At 38.6% G+C, this 21,311-nt stretch overlaps 1 protein-coding gene across 4 annotated transcripts in view; it reads left to right on the forward strand.

The window, feature by feature from the left end:
* Positions 1 to 21,311, forward strand: part of WLS (Wnt ligand secretion mediator) — a 116,696-nt gene that overhangs the window by 26,030 nt on the left and 69,355 nt on the right. For 2 of the 4 annotated variants that reach the window (XM_070367862.1, XM_005895773.2), the window contains exon 2: positions 14,693 to 14,965. The exons of the other annotated variants lie outside the window; for them this stretch is intronic. In XM_070367862.1, coding sequence (XP_070223963.1) covers positions 14,693 to 14,965 — 273 coding nt within the window. The remainder of the gene's footprint in view (positions 1 to 14,692; positions 14,966 to 21,311) is intronic. 4 annotated transcript variants of the gene reach the window in all.

A 21,311-nucleotide genomic window follows, 5' to 3' on the forward strand; every position in this document is an offset into this window, starting at 1 on the left:
GACTCAGCTCTGTTGAGCCTATCTCTATCATCCTGAAAAATAGAGGTTGGACATACTCCAGATTATTTCATTGTATTGGAATGTCTTTGTGTTGTGTTATACTGTGAGTGTATGGGCCATCAGCTAGAAGCTGGAATGGAGTTCTTTGTTTTTTTCCCTAAATGTTTTCATTATGAGTAGATTGGACCACCTTCCCATAGTATATATCATGCAGTATATTTCATTGTGCGGAATTCATCAGAATGAAATTTTACATATACAGTTGGCTCTAGCTTGGCCCTACTTTCTGGAATAGTTTGTTGATATCACCAGTTGTTGGAAGATAGAAAACACCCAGAGTCTATTTTGGCCTCAATAGGCAACACAAAGTGTAGGAGATTATAGTCTTTTCCTCTATCACATGTGAAAATAACAAGGCAAATGAGAGAAGGGGCTAGATGGGTAAAGCATGGCAGCCTATAGTATCGGCTTATACATTGATTCTAATTTAAAAGGGTATGTTTTAACCTTGAAAAGAATGACTTTCACCGTAACATAAAATATATAAATCATCTTTAGAGTTGAAACATTTCTAAGTTAGGAGTGTCTAGCAGTAGAAACTGGAGAAGGCAATGGCACCCCTCTCCAGTACTCTTGCCTGGAAAATCCCATGGATGGAGGAGCCTGGTAGGCTGCAGTCCATGGGGTCACTAAGAGTTGGGCACGACTGAGTGACTTCACTTTCACTTTTCACTTTCATGCATTGGAGAAGGAAATGGCAACCCACTCCAGTATTCTTGCCTGGAGAATCCCAGGGACAGAGGCGCCTAGTGGGCTGCCATCTATGGGGTCGCACAGAGTCGGACACAACTGAAGCGACTTAGCAGCAGCAGCAAAAACATTGCCTTTTACAGTTGAGAGAACTGGGGGCTCAAGCTTGGTCGAATAGTTTGTCTGCTTAGTGGTATATCTAGCACTAGAAAGCCACAATTCCCATCCCTGGGATAATTTATTCCACAAAGATTCTTATCCTCAAACTTGTAATAATTCAGGAGTAGCAAGCCAATTTGTGGCCAGAGTTGAAACTCTGAACATATGAAGAGTACTCATAGAATGTAATGATGGAGGCCTTAAGGCAGTCTTTGCATCCCCATCCAATGCTCAGATGTCCTCGGCAATTTTTTGTTTTTTTAAAGATTTAGTTTATTTTTTGGCTGTGGTAGGTCTATATTGCTGCACCCGGGCTTTCTCTAGTCGCAGCGAGCAGGGGCTTCTCAGTGTGATGGCTTCTCTTGTTGGGGAGCACAGGCTCTAGGCGACCAGACTTCTGTAGTTGCTGCATGTGGGCTCAGTAGTTGTGGCATATGGGCTTAGTTGCTCCATGACATATGGGATCTTCCCAGACCAGAGATTGAACCAGTGTCCCCTGCTTGCAGGATGGACTCTTAACCACTAGACCGCCAGGGAAGCCGCCTCATCCTCTGTACTCTTTGCATTTACCAAGTGTTAGTAACAGGAGCATTCCTACTCACACAAGTGTTGGCAATTTTTTGGCTTCAACTGGTTAGGTCAACTTTAGACTGTCTGATTTTTATTGCTCTCAGATTTTCTTCCTTTGCACTTGCAACATTGGAACCACCTAGAATAATTCTAACTACTCTTTCAAATCTTAGTTATTTGTGTATTTGACCTTTTAACTGTAACACCCCCACGTCATATAAACTGAGTTCTTTAATTTAATAAGCTTGATACTCCAGCTTCTATGTAGTCTGACTGTCATATGACATATCACTCAATTTCTTTTGAGCCCTCTCCTAGCAAATGGTATTGCCCATGCAAGGAACTTGGACATCCTTAACTTCTCTCTCTCACTCCCATTCCCTCAGAGTCTTTACCCTAACTAGATCTTCACTCCAGTCACAATTGCATTTGCCTGTCACCATTCAGAAGCTCCATGTGTCATCTCAAGACTTCTGTATCATCCTGTGCTCCACAGTTCTTTCAATGTCAAGTCTTCCACCGCTTTTCTTTGCTACTCTTTTGAGAACTTTCATATGTAATTCATTGGACGAGAAAGAAGAACTCATTTAGAGCCGCTAGGTAAATAGATCATACAGGCAGCAGGTTTCTGTCTGAGCTGTTTTGTAGATTTGATCTCAAAAGTAGGATTTGATGCCTTTAAAAGGAAGTGCTTGAAATGAACAGGCAAGAATACTGGAGTGGGTTGCTATTTCCTTCTCCAGAGGATCTTCCTGACCCAGGGATTGAACCCACATCTCCTGTGTCTCCCGCCTTGGCAGGTGGATTCTTTCAGTCTAAGATGTGAATATTTTATCTCATTTTGTCTCCAATTTTCTTTGCATTGTGCAGGCCTTGATCTCTTCAGGGCAGTGTTGGCAGGGTAAATAACTATCTTACCTTTGTGAATTTAGTTTCCAGGAAATATGCTAAAGAGTGGCATCTAAACATGCTTCTATAATTTTAATATTGGCTGCAAACCCTTTGGAAGAAATTTTTCAAAAATTACCATATTTTTTGCTTGTCTGCTATTTGTCTTATACACCTTCTTTTGATGTGTGAATTTATTTTTTTTTTTTTTCCTGTGGATCAGGGTGTGCATGTTTCAATTTAGGACAAGTACATTTTGATCCTCAAAATTCAGTATTCATTTCATATATAGGTTAATGAGGATCTGCATGAACCATCATGTGCTCAGTGGAAATGAGCATGTGTACCATTGTGAGGCTGGCATCACGGAAGGCAGCCGTGACTTCTTCCCAAACTCTCTCAATGGTAGTCTTAATTGTACTTTGGTATAAGTGGGCCATGGATGTGATACACCAAGGACATATTTAAATGATCTAATGGGTGTTTGATAAAAGCTTGTTAGATAAATCAAGCATAACAATGTGTTTATCATGACATAAAGACTTCAATGTAAATAGTTCACTTCAGGTTTGGAGGACCTATATATTCAGTCTCTATGCTTGATGCTGTATAAGACTTGGTCCCTCCCCAGTGGAACTTATAATTTTGTAGGGTTCAGAAGCTATGTTTACAAATAAAGTAAAAGGCTCTAACAGAGACACAGACCAGGTGATATTGGCATCAGAGGTTGTGTAAGGATCATTTGTTGCTGATGGGAAATTGGTGGAGGCCTTAGATGCTGGCATGTTATAGGTGTTTAACAAATTGAATGAAGGAGATGGTACTTGAGCGAACACCTGGACCTGATGAAAATATTAAAATATTTAACCTGTATTTAGTGACTTTACTTTTTTTTTTTTTGATTGTGCTGGGTCTTTCTTCCTGCACATTAGCTTTCTCTTTTTGCAGGGAGCGGGAGCTACTCTTTGTTGTGGCACTCTGGCTTCTCATTGCGGTGGCTTCTCTTGTTGCGGAGCATGGGCTCTGGGGCTCATGGGCTTCAGTAGTTGTGGCACAGGGCTTAGTTGCTCTGTGGCATCTGGGATCTTCCTGTGAACCCCTCCAGGGTTCAAACCTGTGTCCCCTGCATTGGCAGGTGGATTCTTAACCACTGGACCAAGCAGAGAAGTCCTATAGTGACTTTACTCAATTTTTGTTATTTCAGTGTTTTAAAAAACCCAATTCCTAAGAATGTGACCATTAAAATTTCAGTTTATCCTTAACATGTACCTCTACCTCCAGTTCTAAGGAATTCACAGAGTATAAAGTCCAGTTTTTCTTGAGTAATCAGGGAAGGGGAAATGATTATTCTTAGCATTTGTGAAATTCCAAATAAAGTCAGTAACAGACCTTGCTTGACCTTAGCCTCAACTTGTACTGTCCAACACTGAATTTTTGGCCCTTTAGCATGTCCTGTACTTTTGTTCATTTCCTAAATGGGTTAGAATATGGAGAAAAATAAATCAGTAAACTCCATGACCCTCTTTATTGGACTCTAAGGTCTCCATTCCCTAATATCCTGCATGTATTAATACATTGTGACTTTACTATTTTGTTGTCACTGAGAAAAACTTACTTAGTTCAGGCTCTTATCTATTCAGTTATTTCCTGAACCTTTCCATGGATGTGGTGGAGAGCTCGCCCTTTCCTGAGTCAAGTTGTGCCATTGTCTGTCTACCCAAATTGTCAGTGAATTCTTCCTTCAGTTGCTCTGAATTCAGCCTCTGCCTCTCATTTGTATCCTTGGCCCTTATTCTGCCTACGAGGTCTGTCACAGACTCTTCAATGGCAACTTCATCATGTGTTCCTTGAGTTAGATCTTCTCTAGGTGAAATATCCCAGACTGCTGGCCCAGAATTAGAGGTTAGAACTGAAACTCTAGTAAAATTAGTTTCAAGTGAGTTCAGTGCATTTTGGGAACCTGGTATTCCGTCACCGTTTTGTGGAACTTGGTGGAGGCCGTCTGTTGCTGCCTGTAGTCTTTCCAGATAAGCTGTCAGTAGTCTTAGGTAGGGCCTTGTCTGCAGAGCTCCTTATGGTCCTGCTCAGTCATCCTTAGCCATCATTCTGCTCTGCAAGTCACCTCTCAGGTACTAATAGGTAGTGAGGGCTAAGAAATAAACTGGCAATCGAGGCAATGTGGTGTATTAGAAGGAGCAGCAAATGTGAAGTGAAGACCAGGGTTCCAGTCCCAGCTGTGTCACTTACTGGTGGGAGAAAACCACCAATCTAATGCATATACAGCGGGGACCATTATAATGACAACTTGACCTGTTTAATAATCCAAGTGTCTGAAAGCACTTTGTAAAATGCAGTGTGCAAGTCACATATTAGTTAATGTTCATTTATTTTTAACATTGATAATATTGATAAAAGTAGAATATCTGTAATTTATAAAAATACATGTCTGATAATAATTATAGGTAATAAAAGTGTGAGATTATTATAGAGTGTAATACAGACTTCAGAACACAGCAGCTGTTTCTCCTAGAAGATTTAATTTGAGGGTTTTCTAACCCTAGAGTGTCACCCCACAGATGTGGTAGTGGCAAGCTCACCGGCTTGTAGAGCCAGCTGGCTAACTTTGTGTCTTCCCCACCCTAATACTCTGCCAGAGCAGCTTTGGGGGCCTCTATAGGGACTCTGAGAGATTTCCCACACAAGAGGTGGTTTGCCCTCCATGCTGGGTTTATGAGATCATAGCCAAGGTAGTAAATTATAAGATGCTATAATTCACTTTCCATAGGTGGTCTTGGCTGCATTCCACAGCCTTTTGGCTGAATAATGGCTGATTTTGACATACTGGCACAAAGTCAAAAATTCAGCCCAGATGACTGGTTTTGCCGAGTGATGAGCAATAGCATCAACAGATGAGCCATTTGGTTTTTCTTTGGAGGCCTTTTTTGTTCACTTCATGTGTGTTTAGTTTATAGTGTTCTGAGTATTTTTAAAGTGATGGAGAAACAGTAATTGTAGGTATTTTTCAGAGCTAGAGGTTAGAAATGGTGACTTGATATACTCTTGTCAAGCTTCTTAATTTAATCGCTCTTTGTTGCCAGACACCAAAGTCGAGGGTCAGTTTTTTAACCTGAATTCAGGATTGCTCCCCCAATTAGCATGTCTCATGGTTGGCAGATTTTATGTGCTAAACCTCTGGCAGGGCTCTTTATGTGCATTTTATTATTTAAAAAAAAAAAAAAAAACTGGCACTAATCTTGAGCCTAAAGAAACTTCATGTTTACCACAGCATTTCAAATACTATGTAAGAATTTGGCTCAGTTTCCCAAAGCACTCTAATTTTTTTTTCCTCTTGGTTCCAACACTCCTCAGTTCCACGGGATCCAAGCCAGGCAAATAATGGAAGCCAAGTGGTGCTTCATGTTTGCTGTGTAGATTCTGACAAATGCAGAGTAATTCTTCTATTCTTCAAAGCTGTTACATCTTTGGCTCCAGAACAATTGAGGTTGCCGGCTAAGCATTTAAAATCCTCTCATACTAAGATATAAACGTATACTTCTTTTCAATATTTTTTAAAAGAAAGAATGAATTGCACCAAGTGTTTGCTACAATTTATGAAACTTTGATGTTGAAATGTCATTTATTCATAAGTTTATGTTGCAGGGAGCTGTTTTAAAATACGTGCTTGAATTGTGTGTGTACAGTACAAACTACTTTGCATTCAACGCTGCTGTGTGGGGGGTGGTGTGTGTGTGTGTGTGTGTGTGTGTGTTGGTAGTGGCAGGTTAGTGTAGAGGATTGTTCTGCTATGTTTAAAAATTTAGCTTTCCTAGAACAGATGTTAGCATAATTAATTACTGCTTACTGAAAACTGCTGGCAAGAATGAATTACATATCACTTAGTGTACCCCATTACACGCACTAGGGCATAGCTAGGGTAATTCTGAAAATTACTTCCCCAGATCTTGGCCCTGCACATCCATTCTCAGTTCTCCAATAATTGAAATTGAATTGTAAAATAATATTTCACTTAGTAATCTAGTAAGAGTTAATTGGTCTGGTTGAAATATAGGAGAATTTTATCTTCAAAGTCAGTGGCAGAGGTAGAGTGTCTGACCATTATAACTTCAGAGCAATTTCAGTAAAGGAATTAACAGACTGAGTCAGTTAATTCCAAAGCACTAAGTCAGTTTAACACAAGTATTTACACTTTCTTTGGCTGAAAATTTTGAAGTGGTCATTATTATGAAACATTCTAAAACTGAGGTACATGTTGTGGTGGATACTAAAAAATCTTTTTTAGAAACTGACCTGGTGGGAACAGTAACTAGAATTAGCTCAAGGAATTATTAGTATCTGAAACCTCACAACTAGACAGATAATATGATATGGCTACTTTGGCCCCATGGCATATGCCACATGTATCTTTTTTAACTAGAATTAATGTAGGTTTCTGAATTTGAGAAAGATAGATACAGTCTCTGAGGGAACTCTATTTAATACATTTAAATGCTAATTTCTAAATTTAGCTAGATTACTTTATGTTAAATAAGTGTGTTTTTTTTGGTGGGGGGCCTTTGAATAAAAATTGTGTTGTATAAATAACAGACATTCATCTGGTCTCCTTGGTTTCTGCCACTTCTGTACCTCTTTCCCTCATGCCCTTTCTTGGGAGGGAATCAAAGAATTCTAAGCAAACCCAGGAATTGTCCAATGGTCTTAAATGCCTAATGCATTTCTTATAAATTCTCATTTAGGCAAGCATAGATATTCAGATAAGCAAAGCTTAGAACCAATTTGAGTATATAATCTTTTATAAATGTCTTATACATACCATTCATAGCCAGGCAGTGGAAGTTTTCTTTATATTACAAAGTAGAATGGATATTGAGCCATTTAGCATTGTGTCAGTAGTTCAGGGGAAAGTTGTGGGGGCCTAAGTTATCCAGCTATTGCATTTATTCTCTACTTTTAACATACAGACATAGACCAAGTAATTTTAATGCCCCAAACATTAATTCCATCCTTTTAAATCAGCTTCAACTCCTTTTTAAAAGTAAAAGTTTAATATTCACTAGTAAACCAAAATCTTTCAGGGAACAAAAAGAATAAATGGGATTATAAAAAATTGATAAATCAATTATTCATGTTTATAGAGGTACAGAGATCATGACAGCAGATTTTGAATTAAGACTAGATTTTGAAAGTTAAATCAACCTCCCTCTTGAGTCAGTAGAAAGTATCTGTAGCAGTTGTCTGTATGTTTTTATTAAAAAAAGTTTTGTCCAGCTTTATTGAGATGTAGTTGACATACAGCACTGTATAAGTTTAAGGTGTATAGCATAATGATTTGACATACATCATGAAATGATTGTGTTTTTAAATCAGTGTATATTTTTTTTTTCATTTTTGTTAGCTGGATGCTATTATAAAAATTCTCTAAAATATTTCTGAAATGGTTGACTATTTTTAATTAAAATCGTTACTTTTTCACTTTGAGGGGTTCTGGTTATTAATGCTTGTAAACATGAATTATCCCTTTAACTGGTCTAGTTTCCATATTCCTTCACCTTGAAACCCAAAGCAGATTAATCTTGAAATATCATTTTGGTTGCAATGAAGACAGTCTTCCTCTCATTCAGTGAAGGCTATTCCTGATAATGGAGACTGCAAAGCTCTCTGGGACACCCTGTTCAAGCTACCTTGTAGCTACCTACAAGATATCAGCGTGTCTTAGAAGGAAAGATTCCCCCACCTCAAATAAAAATTCTGTTGTTTGTGGGTCTCTTCTTTATGTTGCTGTGTAAGTGAAGCTGAGACTCATGGGAGCAGAAGCCAAGGCCCTCAAGAGAACTGTACCACTGGTCAGAAAAAGCCAAGGGCTGTAACAAGGCTGGTGTGGTCCAGCATTTTCACTTATTAAATGATCAGTTTTTAAATTTAATCCTCAAACACAGACCATACAATTAGCCTTCAGTATCTGCAGATCAACCAGAGATTGGTCTGCTGATCAGGAGGACTGACCATACTGTGTCATTTTATACAAGGGACTTGAGCGTCCTCAGAATTTAGTATCTGTGGGGGTTGTGGAAGTAATTCTTAGTGGACACATAGGGACGGCTGCACTGTGATTTTCTAGATATCTTCTGACCCAGCGCTCGCTCTTCTTCAGTGCTTCCCCACTCCTGTCCCCTTTTCCACCGGCTAATGAACACCTGCTCTCTTTGAAGTTGAAGTCCAGGCCTCAGGCAAGCAGCTTTCCCAGCCCTCTTCACAAATGATGCATCCTGTGCAAACATCTGTAAGGGCACATTTCAATCAGGATGTACTTCTCTGCCAACTACTCAGCCTCCCACACTCGACTGTGTGAGCAACTCAGGCTCTGGGGCTGTCATTTGTCTCTATCTTTAGTTAGCACAGTGCCCACATAATAGTAATACTTCTAGATAATTGCTAAAGGAATCTTCTTTATTTGTAATAAAGCAAAGAAATAAATAGTCTGTGTTGGCTTAAATGGAGACCATGTGTCATGTCAGCATGTTGTTTTAATTTTATTTTAACTTTTCTAGGAGGCAACCAAGTCTTGTATCTCTGTCTAACTCTCTAATTATAGGGTTTGGCGGGAGTAGGGGCTAATGATTTGATGTTGAGTCAACTTTGAGCATGATAGCGGTAGTGGTTGGCCAGATAGCAATTTGTAAACTGGACAGCCATTTGAGATGCCATAACAGGAAGCTGACTGGAGTCAATGAATATTCTTCCAAAAGAAGTACAGGTTTAGTCATTGTTCACTTGAGTTTTTCTTCAAGGTTACATTGTAATGGTGACTGGAATTTCTGTCTCATTCTAGTGAATTCATTTCTCCTACCTTCCAAATATCCAACTATTGCCCTTTCTCAGGTAATGTCAGGGTAAATATAGTATCACCACAGCTATAATTACTTTTTCCTATAATTATTTATGTATTGTCTGTTTCCCCCATTATTTTTACATTCCACGTGGCCGGTGTCTATTAGGTTCACTTAAGTACTTCATGTATAGTTAGGTACTCAAGACATATTTGGTGAATGCAATATGACCCTGAGTAATATATGTCACTGAAAGGTCACCAACTTGTTTTGTTTGTTGTGTTTGTTCAGTTTTCCACAGCCTTGAATTAGAAGTCTTATTGATTTCCTATCACTTAATTAAAGGTTGTATAGTGTCAGATTTCACAGTTCTCCATTATAGCAGAGAGGTGGAGGCCAAAAGTACTGTGTTGAAATACAGATTTAAAAAATAGAAAATACAGCTTATGTTTGACATGGTAAAGAGGACTGGCCTTAAAATGGGGTGGTGTTTTCAAAGAGTAGCTTGTGAAGGTATTTTCAAAGAGTAGCTTTGGTGCCTTCCTGTGAGAGTGGTATTAACCCACATAGACTAACCAGTCCACAGTGCCTGGACATATTCATTTGGGGCCTGATTGCTCTACTAAATTGTACTGATGTGGAAGTAGCTTTAGGCCACTTGTTTTCAACTAAATGCTATACGGATGGGTAGAGGGGACATTTAAAATGTGTACCAAGGCAGCTGGGTGATATTACATTACTATCCTAGGAATACTGAGGAGTGGTTATTTTTAGCTTTCACCTGAGCAAACATGACTCAGTTTGTTGACCTGAATCCATCCAGCCCCCTTCTTAAATACACAAACTATTAATCCCTAAAACCACGCTGGTGACTAACTGAGGCCTTCCTTATGTATAACTGTTGGTTAGTCAACTATGGCTTGTTCAAAGGTTACAGATAATTTCAGCTTCTCCCATCTCATTCTTTTCTCTTACGATAAAATCTTTCACAATTCTAAAACAATTTAAAGACAGAAATCAGAGTTCTTTTGATTTTTAAACACTGTTTGGGGACCTGCGTAGTCACAATTTTGGCCATAGCTGATGAAAACACCTGCTACAGTAGGCAGCCAGCTGGTAGCTGTAGGCTTTGTTTTTGGTTTACATTGATATGCTTTCTACTTAAGAAACACTTTGAAATTCACTTTTAGCTGGAGTAGGAAGTTGTCTTGAACTGTAAATATATTATTCAGGAAACATTATTCTGTTTAACTATCAGGATGTCTGTTTACTTTCTCAAACAAGTGTTTTGCCTTTTGAGCACTCCTAGAAATGGAAAATGTTGAATTATCTTCAGGTTTTTAAAGTTATGCAGAAGCTTTTTTTAGACTAGATTTATTCAAGTGGAGAAAAATACTTGTGATTCTCATATAGCTTGGGATGCACTTGTGGCTTCTCCAAGTTCTGATGCTTATGAAAATATTAGTATTCCTGGGATGTTTTTCTCTATGCAAGAAACACTAGACTAATGAAAGAATGAGAATAATTCAGGCTGCTACCAAGGCAGGCGTTCACCATGTCCATTAAAAATGCAGCCTTTGTGCCCGTAAAGTGTTCAGCTTCTCTGTGATTAAAGTTTGGAATGTGGGTTTGGAGGTTAACTAGGAACTCAGATAGTTATTTTTCATTTTGGTCTAAGAAGAGAGTGACTTGTTTTTCAAAAGGATTAAAAAAAAAGAAATGAAAAAAGGTTAGGTTCATTTTGGAAGAATAGAAGTTTTAAAATGTAGTAACTGTTTTCTGCAGCAAATAGTCAGTTTGAGTATGTTAGCCAAAATAGAATTCATGACTTTTGTCTCCCTGTTTATACCTCTAACCACATTAAAAGGAGTTTAGTTAAATGTGCCACTTGGTCTTTATAATGTTGGTGGGCTATTTAGCTGAGTCAAGATGACCAAAGTTTGATCGATTCATATTTCTAATAAAAAGTAAGATGTCTGATTTCAGATGGATTAGGTATAAAATGTCTTCATGATACATTTTGAGTTTTAAAGAAAAACTTCTCTGGTTTGAATTAGTGACGGCTCTGTGTTGCAGTATTCAGGATACTGCATTGAAGGACTTACAGCTAGAGTTCAGCAGTGCTATGTTTTCTGATAAGTTTTAGTAGGCATTATCCCAACTTTCTGGGAATATAACGTTTTACTACTCAAAATTTACCATTAGGATGGATATTTAGGGATAGAAAAATGTGTATTTGAGTATTAGAAGCAGGGCAAAGTATTAATAATAAATAATACACACTCTTTAGTCATAAATGATTTTTTTCTCTTACTCTACATATTCCTCTAGTTGCTATTTGATCTCTTCCAAATAAGAGATGATTTCTGTTCGTTAAGTGTCTGAAAGCACAGTAGGTCAAGTATCATATGTACCAAATTAAACGTATTTAAACCATGAACATAAACCATAATTTATGTTTTCCTTTCACTACTTTCAGAGAAAAGTCTTATAAATAGATTTAAAAATATATTGTAATAGAAGGATCTACATGAAGAAAACAATGAAAATTTTCAGAGATATCAAAATGGACTCATTTATTAGAAAAGTAATCTCTGTTCTTGGGTGGAAAAACTAAGTGTTGGGAAAGGAGGCTGACTTTGTCCACATTAATTTATAGAGTTAATATAATTTCAGTCAAATCCAGCAAAAAAATACAAATATTAGGTGGAGTAGGGGAGGGGTTTTACTCTATCAGATATTGATATAAACCATCCATTTACATGATTTAAAATCATGTTGGTTGGGCCATGAATTTAAAGCTCAATACATGGAAAAAGAGAAAAAAGTACAGTACATGGAAAAGAGTAGGTTGTCCAGAAAAAATCTATTGGTAAACATAAGACAAAGGTGCTGTCATAAATCAACAAAAGAGAAGCATTTGTTCAGTAAGCAATAATTTAAAGATTTAGAAAAATAAAAATAGATTTTCACCTCATCCCTAGTAGCAAACCAAATTTCAAGTGGATCAACTAAGCGACTTTAAAAAATGAAATTGTTAAAAATAATAGAAAGTAATAAAGGTGACTACTGAATCTGGAAATTAGAAAATCTCTCTATATACAGAAGAGTGGAAAAAATATAAAGGAGAGATTATATATGAAATCTGGAACTTCTCTGTAGTATTAAAATGTGCCATAAACAAATTAAGGCAGCAGCTGGAAGAGCTGAGGTAAATTACTAACAAAACATATTAGGCAAAGAATTATTCTTATTTACAGACAAACTTTTTGGACCAAGGGGCTTGGGTGTAAGTAAATTAAATTGGTATATCACATGATTATTTTGCAACCACTAGAGGAAAATTTTTAATTATATAGAAAATACTTACATGTAACAGCTAAAATTTTGTATTTTTTCATGTACTTTCAAGCACTGTTCTGAATACTTTTCATATGTTAACTTGTTTAATGTATATAGTGACTCAGAGTTAGTTACTACTATGATTGCCATTTAAGAGATAGTAAGAGTAATACGCACACAGGTTTAGAAATTCACCCCTAACTTTGCTAGCTTGAATTAATGGTGAGACGACCAGAAATGACGGAGCCAGGCGGGTTGGCTCCACAGAGTGTGTTATTTACCACTGTGCTACTTTGCTTTGCTAAGTGAATAGAAAAGAAAACGCTACAAAACTATGTATGGTATGACCCTATTTTATAAAAACATATGTTAATATTAGTATGTATTTTAAAGTTATGCAAATTAATTCCTCTCTGAATTTTTATCTAAGTATACAGCGATAGAAAGAAACATAATATTTTGATATTTTTACAGCAGTGGTTCCTTCTCTCAAGTGGGATTTTGGGTAAATGTTGTTTTGAACTTCAACATTTCTGTATTTTGCAAATTTTCTTTTATAGTGATATGGCCATTTTATAATTACAAAATTGTGTTGTTAATGTTCTATCAAATTAAATGATCCCTCTCAAAATGCAGGGATCATATTTTAGTATATCCTTCAAGTGTCAAGTCGGTGTTTGGGTTCCCAGTCTCTGATAGGTACCTTCAATGGGATCCCAAAGTCAAAATAATTCTTTCTCTCAATCAAAAGAAGTGTTGTAAAATTTCAGTGTAGAAAAGCCTCAAAAACCAACCATCTTGATTGAATTTTATTTTATTTTATTTTTTAACTTTACAATATTGTATTGGTTTTGCCATATATCAAAATGAATCTGCCACAGGTATACATGTGTTCCCCATCCTGAACCCTCCTCCCTCCTCCCTCCCCATACTATCCCTCTGGGTCGTCCCAGCGCACCAGCCCCAAGCATCCAGTATCGTGTATCAAACCTGGACTGGCAACTCGTTTCATATATGATATTATACATGTTTCAATACCATTCTCCCAAATCATCCCACCCTCTCCCTCTCCCACAGAGTCCAAAAGACTGTTCTATACATCAGTGTCTCTTGATTGAATTTTAGAAGCCAGCCAGCTTATTTCTCAGATGAGGATCCTGAAGCAATATATTTTGTTTAACCAATTTATTCCAAATTACCTGAGAGTAAGTCATTCGACCATGCCTCAGACCCCAGGTTTCCTGACTTCAGGCACTGTTCTGTGAAGCCCCAGTGCCTTCCAAGCCTTCAGGCAGGTGAAAGTGAAGCATAGTTGATTATTGTGACATTTATTTGGTGTGAGGAGGTAACCGAACAAAACTGGCTACACATGTTTTCAATCACCAGTTATTTATTGAAAGAATACAATGAGAAGGCTCTCGGGTATACTTTATGACACCTCTAGAGATCACTGAAGGATCCTCACCTGGATCTGGGAGATCTCTTGGTATTAATAGGGCTTCCAGGTAGCTCAGTTGGTAAAGAATCCGCCTGCAATGCAGGAGACCCTGATTTGATTCCTGGGTCGGGAAGATCTGCTGGAGAAGGGATAGGCTACCCACTTCAGTATTTTTGGGCTTCCCTGGTGGCTCAGCTGGTAAAGAATCCACCTGCAATGCGGGAGACCTGCGTTTGATCCCTGGGTTGGGAAGATCCCCTGGAGAAAGGAAAGGCTACCCACTCCAGTATTCTGGCCTAGAGAATTCCATGGAGTGTATAGTCCATGGGGTCACAAAGAGTCGGACACGACTGAGCAACTTTTACTCACTTCATATTAATAGGCTTCCCTGGTGGCTCGGACAGTAAAGAATATGCCTGCAACCCAGAGGCCAGGCTCTATTCCTGAATCGGAAAGATCCCCTGGAGAAAGGAAATCTTGCCTGGAGAATTTCATGGAGAGAGGAGCCTGATGGACTTATAGTCCATGGGAGTCGCAAAGAGCTGGATACAACTGAGGGACTAACACTTGGTATTAATGAGCCTAAGTTATGAAAGGCAGTGTGAAAAATGGAGAGAGGACAGTAGTGGAAAGAATGTTAGGCAGAATTAGGCACTTACATGGATGATTCTTTTAAAACAGAAAAACATTCTCTTTTCAGCTCCAGGACCCACAACGGCAGTATCCTACATGTCAGTGAAATGTGTGGATGTCCGTAAAAACCATCACAAGGCAAAATGGTTAATGCCTTGGGGACCCAACCAATGTGACAAGATCCGAGACATCGAGGAAGCAATTCCAAGGGAAATTGAAGCCAATGACATTGTGTTTTCTGTCCACATCCCCCTCCCTTCCATGGAGATGAGTCCTTGGTTCCAGTTCATGCTATTTATCCTGCAGCTGGACATTGCATTCAAGCTGAACAACCAAATCAGTAAGTGCACTCTCCCTACCCCTCTCCTGTCTTGGGGAATTTCTCTCTTCAGGCTTTTCAGAGTCAGGTATAATAGGAGTGAAATAATAGTGTTACTGGTGACAATTATTGACTACTTTCTACTTACTAGATGCGTTTCTGAGTGCTCAACCTGAATTAACCCATTTTATCTTCCTACCAGTTCCTAAAGGTGGGTCTTATTTCACTTTCCAGAGAGAAAACTCAGGCATCAGTGAGGTTGCCCAAAGTCAGAAAGCCAGAGAGTGGAAGAGCTGGAATTCAAAGCCAGGCAGCCTGGCTTAGGAGCCCTGCTCTAGCCAAGTTCCATTGCCTTAGTGCCACAAGGGAGCTCACCCAGTGGAGTGATTTGAGAATTTCTGACAGGTCCCATGTTTCCAAATGTCTTTTCTGGTGAGGCTTTGAATTAAGCCATTGCCTAAGAAAAATATACCTGTCAAAATGGGAGCACCAACCCAGGAGCTCCCATTTTCCCATAAAATCAGGTTATTTTTCTAGTTTGCTCAGTTGTGATTCAATTCTCTGAGGGCATGAGGTATATCAGCATTTTGTGAGGGGGAGATTGGTGATTTTTGAGAGGCAGATTCACTTGTGACATCTGGGAATAGTATAGGGAATTTGTCCATGGATTAGAGCACTTTTTTAAATTCTAATTTTCTTGTATCAGAAATTATTGTGATACATAAGTATATTAATTTTACTCCCCTTAGGAGTTAGAACAGTATATATGCCTGATTGACATTTTATCTGGAACAGATTATGCTGAGATCATTTTTCAAAATGTAATTCTATCCCTAATTCATTCACTCTTTTACTCATTAATTCAGACTGCTTTTGAGTACCCACTGCTACCACACACTGAACTGATGGCTGGACATGTAGATACATATGAAAACACTGTCCTTCAAGGGGCTTACAGTGGAGATGCCAGGCAAATAATCAATCATTACAGTACAGTGTCCAAAGTATACCCAGGAGCTGTGGGAGTATGAAGAGAAGGCTTTAGAGCAGAGAAAGGGAAGTCTGCCTTAGCATACACACATACACATGCGTGCACTTGTGTGTGTGTAAAGGTGAGCAGACAGATCTTTGAGGTGAGTATTAACGAGTGAAAATTCTGACAAGGAATTGGAGATGAGGGTGGGTGCAAGTGGAAGATCATTTTCTTTTAATTTAGTTTATTTTGGATTTTTTTTTTTTTTTTTGGCTGTGCTGCATCTTAGTTGTGGGATGTGGCATCTTCAATCTTTGTTGCAGCATGCAGGATCTTTATTTGCAGCATGCGGGATTTAGTTCCTTGACCAGGGATCAAACCTGGGCCCACTGCATTGGGAGTGCAGTGTCCTAGCCCCTGAACCACCAGAGAAGTCCCTGGAAGAGCATTTTAGCTAGAAGGAGTGATTGATGTGCACTTGGACCTTCATATTAATAACAACTGACACATTCAAGGGGTACTTCCTATTATTCCTACTCTCTTGCCTATTGACTTGCTTGCTCATTCATCGTTTGTGTAACACATTTATTCATTCAAATTTACTAAGTTTCAACCATGTGTTAAGTACTAGATACAGAAGATACAAGATTGAAGAAAGCACTAGGGAAGAAATGGTTGAGAAACAGATCCTTAAACATATGATTAAGAAAGCTAAGTGCTATAATGAGAGGAGTATACAGTATAATGTTTGAGCTTCAGGAAGGGAAATTTGCTATGAGGTTAAAAACGGAGACTAAAACTAATGTGTATACCTTGAGGTTTGGGTTTTTGTATTCCTAGTTCCCAGAATGTATTCAAGAAAAGGAGAATTAGCATCATTAGAGGAGCCATGGGAAGCTGACATGGGTAGATTAACTGATTTATGTTCTGATGTGAAGGTCAAGGACACAGTACTCTGTTATCTGGGCTGGTTGCCTGTTGTGTATTTCCATATAATGTTCCCAGACAGACTCCTAACTCCAAGGGTAAAGGAAATGATTTACTCTGTAATAGAAATTAAATAATTGCTCTGTATTGGCTGTAGTAGTGCTGGGTAACAAATTATCCTAAAATTTAGCAGCATAAATCAATAAACATGTATCAACTCCCTGTTTCTCTGGGTCAGGAATCTGGGCACAGATTAACTTGGGAGTCTCTGGCTGACTCTTCTGAGGTTGCAGTCAAGCTGTTGGTCTGGTCTACAGTCTTATCAGAAGGTTGAAGCTTCAACTGAGCTTGCAACTGGCATCTGAAGAGAGGGACAGTTTTGTAAGGCCGAGCCCTTTACCTGTGGAATCTGATGTTATCTCTGGGTAGATAGTGGTGTCAGAATTATTGGATATGTGGGAAATTCCACCCTCCATCCTAATTGGTGGTCAGAACCTATTACATATCTGAATAACTTCACAGAGGAATTGCTTCCCATCATATATTAAATCTAAACATCAAAAATATCTGTGTTGATGAGGCTTTAACTAAAACACTGCTATATGTAAGTGAAATGTGAATGCATTGTATGGTTTTTTTCCCCCAAGTACATCTTCAGGTTCCAAAATACATTTTATCTTCATCTAGAAAAAGAGTGGACTAAAGATTCTTAAACAACATCCTTTAATTTCTTATAACGTGAAAATCTATACTTAATAGGGACACACTAAAATTCTAATAAGATGGACAACTAACAGTCGCTTCAATAAATAAACTGGAACCATCAAGAAAACCAAATTGATCAAAAAATTCTTATTTTGAGCAGTAGCTGTGATGGGGCTTGTTGACTTTAATTTGAACATGTTATATGTTGGGTTCATGAGAATATTCTTAAGTGCATTTTCTTTACCATTTGCTAATGGACATTAAAGAGGAAATCAGTTAAAGAGGGATGGTATACCTTTGCTGAGTTATATAGACATATGCATATCATAATATTTATGGGACATAGTAGATCTAGGTTTCCCCCTGATCCTTATATTAAAGAGTATGTGCAACCTCCTGTCTACTTTTTACATTTTATCATTGTTTGAATGCCTTTCTGATAGCAGTATGTGGGGCAGAAGAAAAAAGATTGGGAATGTGGTTAATAAGATCCTATTATATGTGCATGACTTTCTGTTTATTAAAGATTCAGTGCTAGCAATATTACCTCAAATGGAAGGAAGCATCAGGACCAATCCTGTTTTTTCTTTAAGCTTTCCTAGGCAGTCTATGAAATGAGTTTCAGATTTCAAATAATAAGAGATTTCACATTTGGACTATTAAAGTTAGGATTTTATACACACATGCAGAGTTTTCATGTATCTTTTAAGGGTCTTTGAGCAGACAAAATAATCAAAGGACTATATATTTTACATGACAGTCATTTGGAGCTAAATTGTTTATTCCTTTTAAACTTTCAATTTAAGATGATACAGGTTTTGGCTAGAATTTGAGATCTTGACTATCCCTCAGAAACTGAATAAGCATTGACATTCACTTTAAAAACTGGTCATTGTTTCATCAATTCCAAGATTTCATCAGACTCATGTCTTGAAAGTGAAAGTGAACGTGCAAGTCGTTGTATCTGACTCTTTGCGACCCCATGGACTTTACAGTCCATGGAATTCTCCAGGCCAGAATACTGGAGTGGGTAGCCTTTCCCTTCTCCAGGGGATTTTCCCAACTCATTGATTGAACCCAGGTCTCCCACATTGCAGGAGGATTCTTTACCAGCTGAGCCACAAGGGAAGCCCAAGAATACTGGAATGGGTAGCCTATCCCTTCTCCAGGCGATCTTCCTGACCCAGGAATTGAACTAGGGTCTCCTGCATTGCAGGCGGATTCTTTACCAACTGAGCTATTAGGGAATCTCTATGTCTTTGGAGGGGGAAATAATGATATTATAGAGTAATTTATAGTAATAAAAGTGTTTAGAGAATGTGTATATTTTATTTGAGAAAGATAGTCCATGTTTGTTATGCAAAATAAGTATACTTGAAAGAGCAATTTTAAACAGAATTCCTACTTGCATTTTTTTTTAAATATTTATTTGCTGTGCTGTACAGCACTGCATTTGGGATCTTAATTCTCTGACCAGGGATTGAACCTGCATCCCCTATATCCCTGCATTTGGAAGCACACGGTGTTAACCACTGGGTCCCCGAGGAAGTCCCCCTACTTTGATTTTTTAAAAATAAACATTTAAATAACCTACTACTTCATTCATTGCTAAGTATGAAAAGTAGTAACCAGTTCAACTTGTAAATAGTGATAGTTTTAAAAGGGCTTTCCTGATAGCTCAGTTGGTAAAGAAACCTCCTGCAATGCAGAAGACCTTGGTTTGATTCCTGGGTCAGGAAGATCTGCTAGAGAAGGGATAGGCTATCCACTCCAGTATTCTTGGGCTTCGCTTGTGGCTCAGATTGTAAAGAATCTGCCTGCAATGCAAGAGACCTGGGTTGGGAAGATCCCCTGGAGAAGGGAAAGGCTGCCCACTCCATTATTCTGGCCTGGAGAATTCCATGGACTGTATAGTCCATTGGGTCGCAAAGACATGACTGAGCAACTTTCATTTTTAAAACAATAGTCTGCAAGAACTGGGAAGGGAAAGCCAGTCAAAGAGAATCTAGAGACTTCTAGATACTTGGAAACTGGCTGTTGTTGTTGTTTAGTTGCTTGGTCATGTCCGACTGTTTGCGATCCCACTGACTGTAGCCTGCTAGACTCCACTGTCCATGGAATTTCACAGGAGAGAATACTGGAATGGGTTGCCATTTTCTCCTCCAGGGGATCTTCCTGATCAGGGATCGAACCCTCGTCTCCTGTGTCTCCTGCATTAGCAGGCAGATTCTTTTCTACTAACGTCACCTGGGAAATTGGACTGTTCAGTAAATGCCAACTCAAGGTGGTTCTCTGTGTCTCATCTGTGGATGCTGAGGGCCTACTGAACTGTTCTGTATAGGTGACTTGAGCATCCATAATTTTGGTATCACTGGGTGGGGATTTGGGGGTGGGGGTGGTCCTGGAACCAATCTCCCGTGGATAATGAGGGATGACTATACGAATTCTGTCTGTTTCAACAGACAGCAGACCTGTCTGTTGAAATCTGTGTTTGGGTCAGTGGTTGACTTTTACCTAAACATTTCAGAGGCATGGGATTAATGTGTTTATCAGGGCATAAACATGGTGCTTCTTTAGAGCTGAAAAGGACAGAGGACTTCAGTTTTTGCTCTGGAGAGTTAGAAAATGGAGGGAGTGAGTAGACTAAAAAATGTCAGAAAAAAGTCAGCCTAAACACCTGGTGTCTGGATGGTTAATCGTTGGAAAAAACGAATGTTTATCTATGTGATGGGCTTAGATAGTTCTGTAACAACAAATTATTTTATTTGAAAATATCATCTAGAGTGGAGGTATACCTTTCTTTTCATAGTGTTTTATCAATCACTCAATTTACACAGATATTTTTAAAATACAGGTTTGGGATGGCCGAAATGGTACTCACTTGTAATGTAATATCACTCTACTGATTACGACTGCAAGTCACATACTTAGCATAACCTCAGACTCTCTATGGGGCTTCTTTTGAGGAACTTGGGTGCTGAGACCAAAGAAAAAGGTATTTGTTTATTTTTTCAACATGTGTCTACCCAGCTTTCAAATTTTCTCTTGAAATAGAAGCACTGAAATTCATTGGCAGGAAGCATCAGGATGGATTGATCTGTCTTTAGCAGTAAATCTAGGATTTTCAGATGTCTAAAAATCTCTTAGGCTGAAGAAGTACTGATAAATGGGGAAAGCCAGGGTATTCTGTTCTTAGGTAATGAAGTCATTATGTCTTGCCTTGAGCCCTATGCTGTACTTTGCAACTGAGCACTAAGTCTTAACTTGTTTCACTTTTGCAAATGACTACATGAAATGATCAAATTATTTCTCTAACAGGTGATTTTTCTTTTCTCAAACTGAAAATATTTCTTTGGAATATTTCTAGTAAACATATAGAACAACATTATTACCCAGTCATTTTTCAAGTCAGATGTCTGAGTGCCCTGGGAGAAAACCGCCTAACTTTTCATGAAATGATTGTACTCTTTCATTTGCATAGCTGTTGTAGCATGTTAGGTAGACACCAGATGAAGATAATTAGGATAAAGGAACAAGCTGCTGCTGCTGCTAGGTCGCTTCAGTCGTGTCCGACTCTGTGCGACCCCATAGATGGCAGCCCACCAGGCTTCCCCGTCCCTGGGATTCTCCAGGCAAGAACACTGGAGTGGGATGCCATTTCCTTCTCCAGTGCATGAAAGTGAAAAGTGAAAGTGAAGTCGCTCAGTCGTGTCCGACTCTAGTGACCCCATGGACTGCAGCCCACCAGGCTCCTCCGTCCAT

Source organism: Bos mutus, chromosome 3, assembly GCF_027580195.1.
Source record: "Bos mutus isolate GX-2022 chromosome 3, NWIPB_WYAK_1.1, whole genome shotgun sequence".
Lineage (NCBI taxonomy): Eukaryota > Metazoa > Chordata > Mammalia > Artiodactyla > Bovidae > Bos > Bos mutus.